General features: G+C 40.0%; 1 protein-coding gene across 2 annotated transcripts in view; it reads right to left on the bottom strand.

Moving 5' to 3' along the window:
• The window catches only part of DPY19L4 (dpy-19 like 4), an 85,266-nt gene that overhangs the window by 17,224 nt on the left and 51,796 nt on the right, over positions 1-16,246 (bottom strand). For both annotated transcript variants that reach the window (XM_053558808.1, XM_053558809.1), the window contains 4 exons: positions 13,350-13,508; positions 12,206-12,325; positions 4,718-4,838; positions 440-496 (listed from right to left, as the gene is read on the bottom strand). In XM_053558808.1, coding sequence (XP_053414783.1) covers positions 440-496; positions 4,718-4,838; positions 12,206-12,325; positions 13,350-13,508 — 457 coding nt within the window. The remainder of the gene's footprint in view (positions 1-439; positions 497-4,717; positions 4,839-12,205; positions 12,326-13,349; positions 13,509-16,246) is intronic.

The following is a 16,246-nucleotide window of genomic DNA, read 5'->3' as shown; positions in this document are numbered from 1 at the left end:
TAAGTGTGAGCCACTGTGCCCAGCCTAATTTTAAAATTTTTTGTACAGAAGGGGTCTCATTATGTTGTCCAGGCTGGTCTCTAACTCCTGGCTTCAAGCATACCTCCCACCTTGACCTCCCAAAGTGCTAGGATGACAGGTGTTAGCCACTATGCCCAGTGATTTTTATTATTAATATTCATTTATTCAGCAATTTCCTCTGCCAATTAATAAATTGAATTAACAATAGCATTAGACTACAAAAAAGTACATCAGATGGTATTCTAAAAATGTTTTAGCTTTTCTATCATTTCTGAATGATAAGAAAATTAAGCATTACTGAGAACATCACATTTTATTTTGTAGAATAGAGTATTAATGTTTCCCACCCACACACATAAATTTATTACTATTGTGTAGATAAAGCATACTTAGTAATATAAAAGTCTGATTTTCTTACCTCTTTCCATAAACTGAGACCTATTATAGTGGGCACAGCCATGCTCAGAATAAGTGCCTAAAATATTCAAGCAAAAAGGATTATGTATAAACATATTTCAGAATATACTTTAGCAGTACTAGACGCTGACTCTATGATCAATCACATATCCTGTTATCATTATAAAAATTTCACAAAAAAGTGAAGTCAGCATAGAACCTAGTGCACAGTGACATGGGTAAAGATTAATGAACTTCAGACTTATGAAGTTAGATGTATAGGGAGACATACATATTTACTAAATAAACTTAAGGTAGAACATTAAAAACGTAACAGCAATATTTCAAATAGCAAATCAATATTGGAAAATTTTGTCAGGAATTCATGTTATAAAGACTCACAAAGGATATTAAATTACTACATGAAAAGCTAACAACAACAAAAAAGACAAGGAGTTAACACAGTAAAACTGCTAATATATATCAATATACCAAATATGTTAAAATAAGAATGTAAAAAATCTTCTGGAAACAAGACTGGCAATTGCCTGAGCTCACAGGTTTAAGAACAGCCTGAGCCTGAGTGAGACTTCACCTCTAAAAATAGTCGGGCATTGTGGCAGGCACCTGTAGTCCCAACCACTGAGGAAGCTGAGGCAAGAGAATCTCCTGAGCCCAAGAGTTTGAGGCTGCTGTGAGCTATGATGCCATAGCACTCTACCATAGAGTGAAACTCTATCTCAAAAAAAAAAAAAAAAAGACTGGCAAAATATGACTATTAGTAAAGATAATTCATTCTCTCCCTATAAAACCTATTCTTCCTATTGCCCCATGTCTGTTGGTGACCCCACAATCCACAATCACATAAACCAGAAACCTAGTAAACCTGTGACTTTCCTTTTTCCTCATTAACTCATACTTCATCCAGCACCGAGTCTTTATTAATCTTCTTTCCTAACAGTCATATTTTGCCATATATAACGCATTCCTGTGTATGGCAGGCACCCACATTTTTGGCCTCAACATTCAAGAAAAAAACTTTTTATTCAAAATTTTTTTTGTTGTTGTTAGAAACAGTAGGCGATTCTCTTGCCTCAGCCTTTCAAGTAACTGGGACTACATGCACCCACCACAATGCCTGGCTATTTTTTGTTGCAGTTTGGCCAGAGCCGGGTTGGAACCCGCCACCCTTGGTATATGGGGGCCGGTGCCTTACTCACTGAGCCACAGATGCCACCCTCATTTTAATTTTTAATTCAAATTCAAAGTTTAAAGCTTGAAGTGTATGAAAACCATTTTGACATTTTTCTGAGGGATATTCTAATAATTTTTGTAAAAATACCTGCTAGATTGCTAGTTCCCACCTAAAGTGTACAAAGTGAAATACGTGGCTCTTTGTTAGCTGAAAATGCTTTTGTTTCTAGTTCATTGTAAGTTCGATAAAACAAATTGCCATATTCTAGTATGTTATTTTGCATATGAATATCATTATTGCTTTCTAGAGTTATACTTTTTTTTTTTTTTTTTTGAGACAGAGTCTCACTTTGTTGCCCTCAGTAGAGTGCTGTAGCGTCATAGTTCACAGCAACCTCAAACTCTTGGGCTCAAGCAATTCTTTTGTCACAGCCTCTTGAGTAGCTGGGACTACTGGCACCCACCACAACACAAGGCTATTTTTTTTTTTAGAGACAAGGGTCTCGCTCTTGCTCAGGCCGGTCTCGAACCCGAGAGCTCAGGTGATCCACCCGCCTTGGCCTCCCAAAGTGCTAGGATTACAGGCGAAAGCCACTGAGCCTGGCCTCTAGAGCTATACTTTTAACACAAAAGCATAGGCCAGGCACAGTGCCTTATGCCTATAATCCTACTTTGCGAGGCCAAGGTGGGTGGACTGCTTGAGCTCAGGAGTTCAAGATTAGTTTGAGCAAAAGCAAGACCCAATCTCTAGTAAAAATAGAAAAATTAGCTGGGCACTGTGGCAGGCGCCTACAGTCCCAGCTACTCTGGTGGATGGGATAAGAGGATCACCCAAGAGTTAGAGCTATGATGCCACAGCACTCTAACCCGGGCACAGAATAAGTACTCTGTCTCAAAAACAAACAAAAACAACAACCAGAAAGATAAAATTAAAGAATTAAAACATTTATATAGATAGGGAGTTAGTACTACCCATGTGTAATACACATCCTTATTTTTCCCTCAAAAATTTGTGGACAAAAAAAAGTACACATTATAGAGCAAAATGTGAGGTGCCTTTTTTTTTCCTTCACTTTAATATAGCATAGTACTCACTGAATGAGTTTTGGAGTCAGAAAAACCTGCAAATGAATCATGGTTTCCATATTTATAAGCTCTGTAACCTCAAGCAAGTTACTAAACCAATTTAACCCTTAGTTTCTTTATCTATAAAATAGAAGTAATAAGGCTCAGCACTTATAGCACAGTGGTTAAGGTGCCAGCACATGCACTGACGCTGGCGGATTTGAACCCGGCCTGGGCCAGCTAAATAACAACTGCAACAAAAAAGAAATAGCCAGGTGTTGTGGCAGGCGCCTGTAGGCTCAGCTACTTGGAAGGCTGAAGCAAGGGAATCGCTTAAGCCCAAGAATTTGAGGTTACTATGAGCTGTGACACGATGGCACTCTACCAAGGGCAACATAGTAAGACTCTGTCTCAAAAAAACAACAAAAAAGATAGAGCTAATAAAATCTAGCAGCGAATAGCATGTGACATACTTTAAACAGTAACCAACACATAGTGAACATTCAATAGTTGAAACTTCTATCACTTCTATACACCATGGCCTTCTCCTTCCTAATGTAAGTCTGTTAACTTTAACCCTATCCTTCAAAGAATTTGAACAGTTACCTAAGAGATAACATAAGTCTGACCTACTCCCCACAAGACAACAAATCTCAATGCCATCCTATTGCCCAGAGGACAAGACCAACCTCTGAAGCTGATACCCAAGGCCACCATGACCCTATCTTCTTCCACTTCTCTAGTCTTGCTTCTTGACCACTCCTATATTATGTATAAGGTAAACATGCCATTCTTTTTTGGTTGCTGGTTTTTTTTGGTTTTTGAGACAGAGTCTCAAGCTGTCGCCCTAAGTAGAGTGCCATGGCATCACCGTTCACAACAACCTCAAACTCTTGGGCTTAAGAGATTCTCTTGCCTCAGTCTCCCGAGGAGCTGGGACTATAGGTGCCCACCACAAAGCCCAGCTATTTTTTCAGTTGCAGTTGTTATTGCTGTTTAGCTGGCCTAGGCTGGGTTCAAACCCACCAGCCTCGGTGTATGTGGCCAGCGTCCTACCCACTGAGCTACGGGCGCCACCTTTTAGTCTCTTTTTGTTTGTTTGATTACATCATGTTCTTTGCTTGTCTCTCTGCTTATTTGTTCTACCATGAATACCTTTTCTTTCCCCTTCATTTGCCTATTTACTGAATATCTTTCAAATCTCAGATTCGGAGGGAGGTCTCTGAATCCCTAAAACTGAATGACGTAGCTCTTCTCTGCGTTCTAATGGCACTCTATACTCTATGAATACTTCTTTTTTTTTTTTTATGAAAACTTATCTCTTTTTATGCCCAAGAGATGATAACCTATTAGATGAAATTAATCATGCATTTTCTTATCTATGTATTCCAAGCACATAGCACATAGTAGGCACAGCATAAATGTTCCACTCACGTGGAAAACATACCATAGTTCTAAATGAAATGAAGAAGGATGGTATAAAAATTAAGGTTTTTTTGAGATGGTCTCATCCTGGGCTCTGGGTCGAGTGTTGTGGCGTCACAGCTCCCAGCAATCTCAATTTCTTGGGTTCAAGCAATCCTCTTGCCTCAGCCTCCTGAGGTGCTGGAACTACAGGCAGCTGCTACAACGCCCAGCTAGCTTTTCTATTTTTAGTAGAGACGGGGTCTCACTCTTGCTCCAGCTGGTCTCAAACTGCTGAGCTCAGGCTATCCATCCATCTTAGCCTCTCAGAGGGCTGGGATTACACGTGTGAGCCATCGAACCTGCCTAAAAATTAATTCCTGATGGTCTTTTACATTACTGATTCACTTGAGTTTTTACCTTTTATTTTTTAAGTTGTAGCCATTGAAATACATAACCTTCATAATAGTAAATTATTTTAAAAATGTTTTTCACAGGATCAATTTTTCTACCTATAAACCATAATGTGATTTATTCATGCTATTTCAATTATATTCTATGTGGTTTCCATTTATCAGCATTTGATTTTATATAATTAGAAGGAAAACATGGACTTATCAGCAAGATATCAACTCACCAACAAGACTGGGTGTACAGTTCTTAATCGAAGCCATTTGAAAAGTGTCATCCAAAGTTCAGGAGAACATACACCAAATGCTGCTAACATGCACACATAAGGAATCCAGATGTATTTCAAGCTGGAAAAACCAAAAGGAGTTGCATGTGAGACATCCTACGGATATCATTATTATCTAATTTTTCTTCCATGAGTTCTTTCCTGCTACCCATGAAAACACCAAAATATTAAGGCAGAATGAAAAAGCTTAGCCTCTAAATTTCAGCAACAGATTGAAATCTAGTTCTTAAACAATTAAGACACGTGGAGTAGCAAATAAGGATAAAATAAAAGCATTAGTACTGATGATGGTATGGCAAGATTATACTCTTGGATAGAATATCAACTCTTAAAACTCTTTATATTCTTTAAGAGAATATTACCTCTTAAAGCTGGTCACGAGTTCGAGACCAGCCTGAGCAAAAGTGAGACCCCCTGTCTCTACTAAAAATAGAAAAACTAAAGCAAGAGGATCACTTCAGCTGGAGTTGGAGGTTGCTGTGAGCTATGATACCACAGCACTCTACCCAGGGTGACAGCTTGTGACTCTATCTCAAAAAAAAAAAAAACAAAAATACTCTAAGACAGTCATTCCATTTCCAGTAATCCAGCCTACATATATATTAGCACGAATGTGTAGAGAAACACATACAAGGGTTTTAATTGTAGCATGCTTTGTTATTGTAGCATGCTGTTTTAACAGCAAAGAAATTGGAAATAACCTGAGAGTCCCTCAGTAGGTATTGATTACATAAATTATGAGAAACAAAAAAGCAAAATGGGGCCAGGTGTGGCAGCTCACACCTATTATCCCAGCACTGTAGGAGGCGAAGGTGGAAGGACTGCTTGAACTCAGGAGTTTGAGACCAGCCTAAGCAAGAGCGAGACCCCCGTCTCTAAAAATCTAGCCAGGTGTTATGGCAGGCACCTGTAGTCCCAGCTAATCAGGAGGCTGATGCAAGAGGATTGCTTGAGCCTAGGAGTTTGAGGTGGCTGTGAGCAATGACAATGCCATGGCACTCTACAAAGGGCGACAAAGGGAGACTCTGTCTCAAAGAAAAAAAAAGCAAAATGTAAAACTCCATGTACAGTGTTACCCTGGTTTTTTACTTTTTGTTTTTTTTAAATATTGAAATAAGGTCTAGCAATTAAAGTTAGGAAATTCCTCCTAGGAAAAGTGCTACATACATGCACTAATACCAGATCCTTGAAAGCAATTTTGGCACTCTTTTTCTGGAATGGCCTGATCAGAGGTGTCATCATAATACCCTTGACATCTTGAATGTCACGAAAAGGGCTTCCTTTAAATATTTTCTTGATTTTTAGGTAAAGAAAGATATCAAGTGTGTAAGGAAGGTTTTTGGATATAGGTATTTGTTTCCTGGCTAAAAACTCTCTCAAAGACAGTGCCATGTAAGCTGGTATAATGTTGTGATACAATAACCACACCTTTTCATGCCAAGATTTTCAATTAAGAATTTCCTAACTGGCTCGGCGCCTGTGGCTCAAGCAGCTAAGGCGCCAGCCACATACACCTAGCTGGCGGGTTTGAATCTAGCCCAGGCCAGCCAAACAATGATGGCTGCAACCAAAAAAAATAGCCGGGTGTTGTGGAACTGAAAGTTGCTGTGAGCTGTGATGCCACAGCATTCTACCCAGGGCGACAACTTGAGGCTCTGTCTCAAAATAAAAAAAAAAAATTTCCTAACTGTTTCTCTGTCAATGTTTACTTGGTCAGCAAATTATTCTGACACACAATTTGATGAATTTTTACAGGTTTTCATCAGTTTTGTTTTTTTTTTTTTCTGTAGAGACAGAGTTTCACTTTATTGCCCTCAGTAGAGTGCCGTGGCGTCACACAGCTCACAGAAACCTCCAACTCCTGGGCTTAGGCGATTCTCCTGCCTCAGCCTCCCTAGTAGCTGGGACTACAGGCGCCCGCCACAAGAGACAGAGTCTCACTTTGTCGTCCTCAGTATAGTGCCGTGGCATCACAGCTCACAGTAACTTTCAGTTCCAGACCCCGATAAGCTGGGACTACAGGCGCCCGCCACAACACCCAGCTATTTTTTGTTACAATTTGGTCGGGGCTGGGTTCAAACATATACTAATATGTTCCTGATTTCACTTCCATCCTTGCCAAGTTTAACAAGAAAATTATGAATGTTTGTTCATTGCTCTAATTTAAGCTCTGACATTCTTGAGACAGCACACAAAAACACACAACAATGAATGGGACTTACCAAGATACTGCCACACATCGACACGATCATAGCTGTGAAACACTGACATACCAAGATTATGAAACCTTACTGAGTTGTTTGTAAATGCTGCCAATGTCAATGCATGGTGGCAAGTTCTGGAACTTAACTGTCAGACCTCATATGGCACAGAAAAAAAATAACACCTGGAAAGATACTGCTAAGAACAGGGATCTGTGAGGAGCGAGAGAGCACTTCATATACTTCTGTATTATCTGAGTTTGCTATAATCTGCATATACCACTTTTGAGATTGAGACTTATTTATTTCTAAAAAACAAACATTAAAAATTGGGGGCTCTTGGGCGGCGCCTGTGGCTCAGTCGGTAAGGCGCCGGCCCCATATACCGAGGGTGGCGGGTTCAAACCCAGCCCTGGCCAAACTGCAAACCAAAAAATAGCCGGGCGTTGTGGCAGGCGCCTGTAGTCCCAGCTACTCGGGAGGCTGAGGCAGGAGAATCGCTTAAGCCCAGGAGTTGGAGGTTGCTGTGAGCTGTGTGAGGCCACAGCACTCTACCGAGGGCCATAAAGTGAGACTCTGTCTCTACAAAAAAAAAAAAAAAAAACATAAAAAAAAAAAAAAAAAAAAATTGGGGGCTCTTAAAAAATCCAGATGTACAAAAAAGGATCTTATATAAATAAAACAAAGTACAGTACTTTACATTGTAGACTATAAAGAAAACAAAAGGAGCGCCTCTCCATGAGAGATTGTAAAAGATGAAAATGGAAGAGGAAGCATTTAGAAAAAAATTATAGTGGCTGAGTGCAATGGCTCACCCCTATAATCTAGCACTCTGGGAGGTCAAGGTGGGTGGACTGCTTGAGCTCAGGAGTTCGAGCCTAGCCTGAGCAACAGTAAGACCCTGCCTCTGTAACACTAGCCCGGCATTGTGGCAGGTCCCTGGCTAATCTTTTTACCTTATTAGATAGTGGGGTCTTCTTGGGATCTTGCTGTGTTGCTCAGGCTGGTTTTGAACTCCTGGCTTTAGGTGATCCTCTCACCTCTGCCTCCCAAAGATCTGGAATTATAGGCGTTAGCCACTGTACCCAGCCTGGCTGGGACATAAAAATTATTTAGGGAAATAATAAGAGAAAAGTCTGGAAATGTGAATGAAAGTTTTATTTTATTCATTTATTTATTTATTTTTTGGAGACAGTCTCACCACGTTACCCTCGGTAGAGTGCCGTGGCATTACAGCTCACAGCAACCTTAAACTCTTGGGCTCAAGCAATTCTCTTGTCACAGCCTCCAAAGTAGCTGGTACTACAGGTGCCCACCATAACGCCCAGCTATTTTTTAGAGATGGAGTCCCACATTTGCTTTAACTGGTCTCAAACCTATAAGCTCAGGCCTTGGCCTCCCAGCCCCCAGTAATGCTTTTTAAACAGAAAATGTCTTATCATAGTTATGTTTGAAAGGATTCACCTGGTATTTAATTGAACTGGAGGAAAAATCCAAGTATAGTGGTACTACAAATGAAAAAAGTGTGGAAGGGATAGATACAGAGAAATTACTGGATTTGGCTTTAGAGGATTAATCTCTAGAACAAAAAGGCTGTGTTCCAGGGAATGTTATATACATAAAATAAAATGTGAATGGTGCCCCCTGGAACTATAAACCAGACCGTAGTATTGATTCTGGCTGGCAAGGATAGATTTTTCTAGAAATTAGGATATGTGATTGACCATAGGAAACCAGTACAATTCCTCTGTCTTAACAATAGGTATTCTGTGTATGTCCACTACTTCTCACAAGGCCTGAGTTAGTATTTACTTTTTAAATATGTTCATTGAGGCAGCGCCTTTAACTCAGTGGGTAGGGCGATGGCCACATACACCCAGGCTGGAGGGTTCGAATCCGGCCTGGGCCAGCTAAACAACAATGACAACTATAACAAAAAAATAGCTGGGTGTTGTGGTGGGCACCTATAGTCTCAGCTATTTGGGAGGCTGAGTCAAGAGAATCGCTTAAGCCCAAGAGTTTGAGGTTGCTGTGAGCTGTGATGCCACAGCACTCTACCAAGGGCGACATAGTGAAACTGTCCCCCCCCACAAAAAAATTAACTTTAATAAGCAAAGCATCTCATATATTGATTACCTTTTTTAATATTTATTTTTATGCATCTTACATATTGTGCACTGAAGGACTAACCTTGACTGAAGAGAGATTTGACCTTTGTCCTCAGTTCCTGGCAGGTAGGTAATCTCTTGCCTGATAAAAGTATCTTTGTTTTCCTGGGACCGTTGGGTGATACCTGAGAGTCTATGCTAACAATGTGATTTATGGTGGAGGTCCTAAGCTACCTGGTATCAATTAAACCCTTGCAGGGGCTGGAGACCAACATCAGCCAAAACAGTGGTCAATCACTTATATGTAATTGAGCTCCAACAAAAACACTGAACACAGGCTTGGGTGAGCTTCCCAGATTGGCAGTGCTGCATGTGTACTGTCACGCCTTGCCTGAGAGAAACAGACACTGTCCGCACGATTCCACTGAGAGGGGACAGCTGGCAGTTCTATGCAATGGCATCTTCTGGGCTCTGGCCTATACATCGCTTTCTTCTGCTGATTTTTCTTTTTTTTTTTTTTTGAGACAGAACCTCACTATGTTACCCTTGGTAGAGTGTCATGGTGTCACAGCTCACAGCAACCTCAAACTCTTGGGCTCAAGTGATTCTCTTGCCTCACCCTCCCAAGTAGCTGGGACTACAGGCGCCCGCCACAACGCCTGGCTATTTTTTTTGTTGCTGTTGTTGTTTGGCAGGCCGGGGCCGGATTCGAATGCGCCAGTCTCAGTGTATGTGGCCAGCATCCTACGGACTGAGCTACGGGCACACCCTTTTTTTCTAATTCTTTCTTTTTTTTTTTTTTTTGAGACAAAGCCTCAAGCTGTCGCCCTGGGTAGAGTGTTGTGGCATCACAGCGCACAGCAACCTCCAACTCTTGGGCTCAAGTGATTCTCCTGCCTCTGCCTCCCAAGTAGCTGGGACTACAGGCACACTGCCACACACCTGGCTATTTTTTGTTGCAGTTGTCATAACAACTGCACTGTGGGCATTGAGCCTCTTCTGCTGATTTTAACCTGCATCCTTTCCCTATAACAAACTATAAGTAAATAAATTATAATGACTTTTCTGAGTTCTATGAGTCCTAATGAGTTATGGAACCTGAGGTACTCCCAAACTTGCAGTTGGGGTGAGAAGTGAGGATGGTATTAGGGACTTTTTTTTTTTTGAGACAGAGCCTCAAGCTGTCACCCTGGGTAGAGTGCTGTAGCATCATAGCTCACAGCAACCTCCAACTCCTGGGCTCAAGCGATTCTCCTGCCTCTGCCTCCCAAGTAGCTGGGACTACAGGCACTCGCCACAACGCCTGGCCATTTTTTGGTTGCAGTTGTCGTTGTTTGGCGGGCCTGGGCTGGATTTGAACCCACCAGCTTAGATGTATGTGGCTGGCGCCTTAGCCACTTGAGCCACAGGCACCGAGCCGGTATTAGGGACTCTTGAAGATTGCAATTACTCACCAAGAATAAGGTCTTCAGGGAAGGGAAATCCTATCTTATTTATTTTTATATCTCCTACTACTGCTAAAAGAGGGCCTTACATATGAAAGATCTAAAAACTTTGGCTGAATGAATACATTTTTCTAAACTTTATCAACAAGGTGGCATGATTTTGTATAGAGGCAGGAACAAGGTAAGTTGGAAAGCTAAACACTTAAAAAAATATACGGTGTTGTATATTTGTTGCAATGAATAAGTAAATGTTAGTTTTTATTTTGTACCATAAACATCTTTGTAATAGTTACCCTGTTTCCCCGAAAATAAGACAGTGTCTTATTTTAAGGTGTGCTCCCAAAGACGCGCTAGGTCTTATTTTCAGGGGACGTCTTATCTTTCCTGTAAGTAGGTCTTATTTTTGGAGGATGTCTTACTTTCGGGGAAACAGGGTAGATTAAGAAAGTTTAGGCTGGGCACAGTGGCTCACGCCTGTAATCCCAGCACTCTGGGAGGCTGAGGCGGGTGGATTGCCTGAGCTCATGAGTTCAAGACCAGCCTGAGCTAGAGTGAGACCCCTGTCTCTAAAAATAGCTGGGCATTGTGGCGGGTGCCTATAGTCCCAGCTACTCGGGAGGCTGAGACGAGAGAATCACTTGAGCCCAAGAATCTGAGGTTTCTGTGAGCTATGAAGCCACACCACTTTACCAGGAGCGACAAAGCAAAACTCTGTCTCAAAAAAAACAAAAAGAAAAAAGAATGTTTATAAATTTTTAGTTTTTCTTTTTTCTTTTCTTTACTAGTGATCAACATGGGACATGTTTGTTTTTTTTTGTAGCGACAGAGTTTCACTTTATGGCCCTTGGTAGAGTGCTGGCATCACACAGCTCACAGCAACCTCCAACTCCTGGGCTTAAGCGATTCTCTTGCCTCTGCCTCCCAAGTAGCTGGGACCATAGGCACCCACCACAACACCCGGCTATTTTTTTGTTGCAATTCGGCCGGGGCTGGGTTTGAACCCGCCACTCTCGGCATATGGGGCCGGCGCCTTACCAACTGAACCACAGGTGCAGCCCCATGGGACATGTTTTAAGGTTGTTTTGTTTTCCTTTTGAGACAAAGTCTCACTTTGTTGTCCCTAGGCTAGAGTGCCATGGATGCAGCCTAGCTCACACCAACATAAAATTCCTGAGCTCAAGTGATGCTTTTCCCTCACCCTACCTAGTAGGGGGACTACAGGTGCCCACCACAATGACTCTATTTTTTTTTTAACTTTTTTTTTTTTTTTTTTTTTTTTTAGAGACAGAGTCTCACTCTGTCACCCAGGTATGATAGTGCCGTGGCTTTATCATAGCTCACAGCAACCTCAAACTCTTGGGCTCAAGTGATTCTCTTGCCTCAACCTCCCAAGTAGCTGAGACTATAGGCACCTGCCAGGATGTCCAGATAATTTTTCTGTTTGGGGGGAATCTCGCTCTTGCTCAGGATGGTCTCAAACTCCCAAGCTCAAGCAATCCTTCTACCCTGGCCTGCCTCCCAGAGTGCTAGGATTACAGTCATGAGACACCATGCCTGGTCATGTTCTGAGTTTTAAATAAAGTTTTATAAATGTATTATTGAATGTATCCATTTATAACCATTATAAACAACAATCTTAAAAAAATAAACAGATCAAATAAAGTATACTCTTACCCTTCTATAACCATCGCAAGAGAACCCAATAAAATAGTGTGAATTACGTGATAAATTATTTCTGGCCTTTCTCCAATTCGTCCATCTTCAAGAGTAGCAGTTTCTTTCAGGGACTTACCACTACAGAAAAGAAATGAATTTTTTAATATAGTGAACATAAATTTTTGGAAAGTCAAAGGCTATACCTGAAATTTAAAATTTCTTCAGAACAAAAAATACAGGTAGGTAGTCCTTAATATTTAAAAATATATTGTTATTCAAATACCTAACTTGCCTATCTCCAAATCTTTGGAAAATGGCTTTAACCTGAAGACAGCTGTTTTAAATTGTAAAATATAAATTGTGAAAAGATAATAAAAAATATTTTTAGGTTCTTTTTCTAAGATCAACTGTGACTCAAATAGTGATTGCTAAATCAATATAGTTAAATAATAATTCGAATAAATTCTCAAGATGAAGAAATTATAACTTCCTTTCAAACATAATAAAAGTATCAAGTAGCAGGCTCGGTGCCTATACCACAGTGGTTACGGCACCGGCCACATGCACTGAGCCCGGCAGGTTCAAACCCAGCCCAGGCCAGCTAAACAGTAATGACAACTGCAACAAAAAAATAGCTGAGCATTGTGGTGGGCGCCTGTAATCCCAGCTACTTGGGAGGCTGAGGCAAGAGAATTGCTTAAGTCTGAGAGCTGGAGGTTGCTGTGAGCTGTGACGCCATGGCACTCTACCAAGGGCGACATAGTGAGACTCTGTCTCAAAAAAAGAAAAAATAAATAAAGTAGCAGAACTTTATAATTTAAAATCATTTATACAACTAGCTTCATTTAAATTAAATAGAAAAAATTATTCTTACATTAAATAAATTAGTGAATGGTCTATAAAATTTTAACTGATTATTTAAATATCAGTTATATATTAAATCTATGACTATTAAATCTGGATATTACTTATTCAGATGTGTAACACTAAATTTCATTTTTTCTCATCAACTTATCTTATAATGATATTTTTTCCTATCAATGAAGAGGGAATGGAATTAGGAGCTCTAAAACACAAAAATATTAGAAGGCTATTAATAATAAGTATTTTATATATTTGCATAATATAGTCAATAATGTGACTGAGTCTCATAGGTACTTACTTAATTCTCCTAAAAATAACTTGCATCATAGAAATAAAACAAATAGCTAACACTAAAACATAGAAAGGTAATAAAGAAGACTGAGTCAATCTCAAAAAAAAATCCTGAGATGGTGCTTGCAGGAATTCTTGACAGAGGAGCCAATTCATTGTAAAATTCCTGTATTGGACAAAAAGCAGGATATTAAAATCACAGATATTTTAAACTACTAAACACAAAAGTGTATTTTTTAAATCTCAGTGAAAACTATGACAAAACACATTTCCTAAACCCATTCACTTATATTCTATTATTCTATCCTTTAGAAATGAAAATAACAGTATTACTAAGCCTCCTCAACAAAGCATGCGTTCTCATCAAAACTGATGTAGTAAGTTTAAAAAATGCTGATTTTTATTATTTAGTAACATGACCATCTCTAAAGCCCAATATAGTTTTTAGAGAGTGTCAATTTTTCTATTTTGGCAGACAATAAAAAATCCAGCTGGTCAATTTCTGTATCTGCACTGTCCAATGTGTTATCTACCTACTGGTTATGTGTGGCTAGGAAACACTTGAAATGGGTGGACAATTCATACCGAGATATACTTTTACAAGATATACCCAGGATTTCAAAGAAAAAATAATTTTAAAAAGGAATAGGAAAAAAGCAAAATATCTCATTAGTAATTTTTATATTATTTATACATTTAAAAAGATTTTTGATATACTAAATTGAAGAAAGTATACCTTTTTTTTATTGAGACAGAATCACACTTTGTCACCTTTGGTAGAGTGTCATGACATCATAGCTCACAGCAACCTCAAACTCTTGGGTTCAAGCTATTCTCTTGCCTCAGCCTCCCAAGTAGCTGGGATTACAGGCGCCCGCCACAACACCCAGCTATTTTTTTGTTGTTGTTGCAGTTGTCACTGTTGTTTTAGCTGACTGGAGCTGGGTTAGAACCAGACACCCCTGGTGTATGTGGCCGGCGCCCTACCTACTGAGCCACAGACACTGCCCCAGCTATTTTTTTTTTTGTTTAGCAGGCTGGGCCAGGTTCAAACCCCACTAGTCCTGGAGCATGTGGCCAGCGTCCTAATCACTGAGCTTGGGTGCCCAGCCAAGAAAATATACTATTAAAAGTAATTTCACTAGAATTATAATTATATAGGTAGTTATATAGGTAATTCACTTATGTTATTGTCAGACATCCCTACTTTATATTAATAAATGGAACTCAACTAGGATCCATTTTTTTAAAATATGCCTATTTATTAAGATAACAATCATAAAACTTGAAGTATAAACCTTGTGAGTTAGAAAAATCAGGACCTAAGCTAAGTATGATAAATAAGACTCCAAGTTACATGTACTTTTATCTGCATCCTCAATCCTTTCCTCTGTGGAAGAAAGTAAGAGATGGAGTGATGTTCACAAGTGCTCATGGATGGACTCAGAATGTCTACTTCACCAATCACTGGGTTTAGAACAAAATGTTAAAAAATGTGCCAAATAACAATATAGCTACTTAAGAGGCTGCCATCAAAATATCTCCTACCTATGATAAAGGCGTCTTTTTAAAAATCTGCCTATTAATGTTTTTAATTCTAGATGGTTCAATTCAAATACTAATAGAGTAAGTATTCTTTATCACTCAGTATCAATCTGTCTTTCCCCAGTCCCGTGGCACTTTATTACCCCTCTATCATACTGCTTTAATGCAGTCTGCCTGGTGTTATAGTCATTTTGTATACCCCATAGTACCCAATATCCTGCACATCCAATAAAAATTAACATTTCTTCAGCGGTTCTTAAAAATCTGTCTCAACACAAACATTTCCTGGCTAGGTGCAGTGGCTCATGCCTATAATCCTAGCACTTTGGGAGGCCAAGGTGAGTGGATTGCCTGAGCTCATGGGTACAACACCAGCCTAAGCAAGAGCGAGACCCTGTCTCTAAAAATACCCAGGCATTGTAGCTGGCACCTGTAGTCCCAGCTACTCAGGAGGCTGAGGCAAGAGAATCACTTAAGCCCAAGAGTTGGAGGTTACTGTGAGCTGTGACGCCACAGCACTCTACCCAGGGCAACAGCTTGAGACTCTCTCTCAAAAAAAAAAAAAAAAGAAAGAAACATTTCCTGAAATTTGGTGAACTCCAAATCCTACTATCCAACTGGCACATTTAAACATACTGCATTTGGTTCAACGCCCATAGCACAGTGGTTACAGCGCTGGCCACATACACCAAGGCTGGCAGGTTCGAACCCAGCCTGGGCAGCTAAACAACAATGACAACTGCAACAACAACAATAATAAAAATAGCCAGGTGTTGTGGCCGGCATCTGTTGTCCCAGCTACTTGGGAGGCTAAGTCAAGAGAATTGCTTAAGCCTAAGAGTTGGAGGTTGCTGTGAACTGTGATGCCACAGCATTCCACCAGCATTTTTTTGAGACTCTGTCTCAAAAAAAAAAAATAAACATAACGCATTTACAATTTATACCATGTCATTAATTCTATAATAACTATATAATGAAGGCTGGGCATGGTGTCTCATGACTGTAATCATGGCATTCTGGGAGGCTTAGGAGGAGGGACTGTCTGAACCAGGAGTTCAAGACCAGCCTGAGCAAGAGCAAGACCCCGTCTCTAAAAAATAAAACTAGCTGGACACTGTAGCAGGTGCCTGTAGTCCCAGCTACTTGGAAGGCTGAGGCAAAAGGATCATTTGAGCCCAAGAGTTTGAGGCTGCTGTAAGCTATGATACCAGAGCATTCTACTGAGGGCCACAAAATGTGAGACTCTGTCTCAAAAAAGAAAAAAAAAAAAACCAAACTACTTAATTAGATGGCAATACATACTCTTAAGGACAGGAACCACATGTTATTCTTAAAACACTTCAACTAATAAACATTGGC

This window comes from Nycticebus coucang, chromosome 13, assembly GCF_027406575.1.
Source record: "Nycticebus coucang isolate mNycCou1 chromosome 13, mNycCou1.pri, whole genome shotgun sequence".
Taxonomy (NCBI): Eukaryota; Metazoa; Chordata; class Mammalia; order Primates; family Lorisidae; genus Nycticebus; species Nycticebus coucang.
The sequence above is the reverse complement of the archived record's forward strand: the minus strand, read 5'-3'. Positions and strand labels throughout refer to the sequence as shown.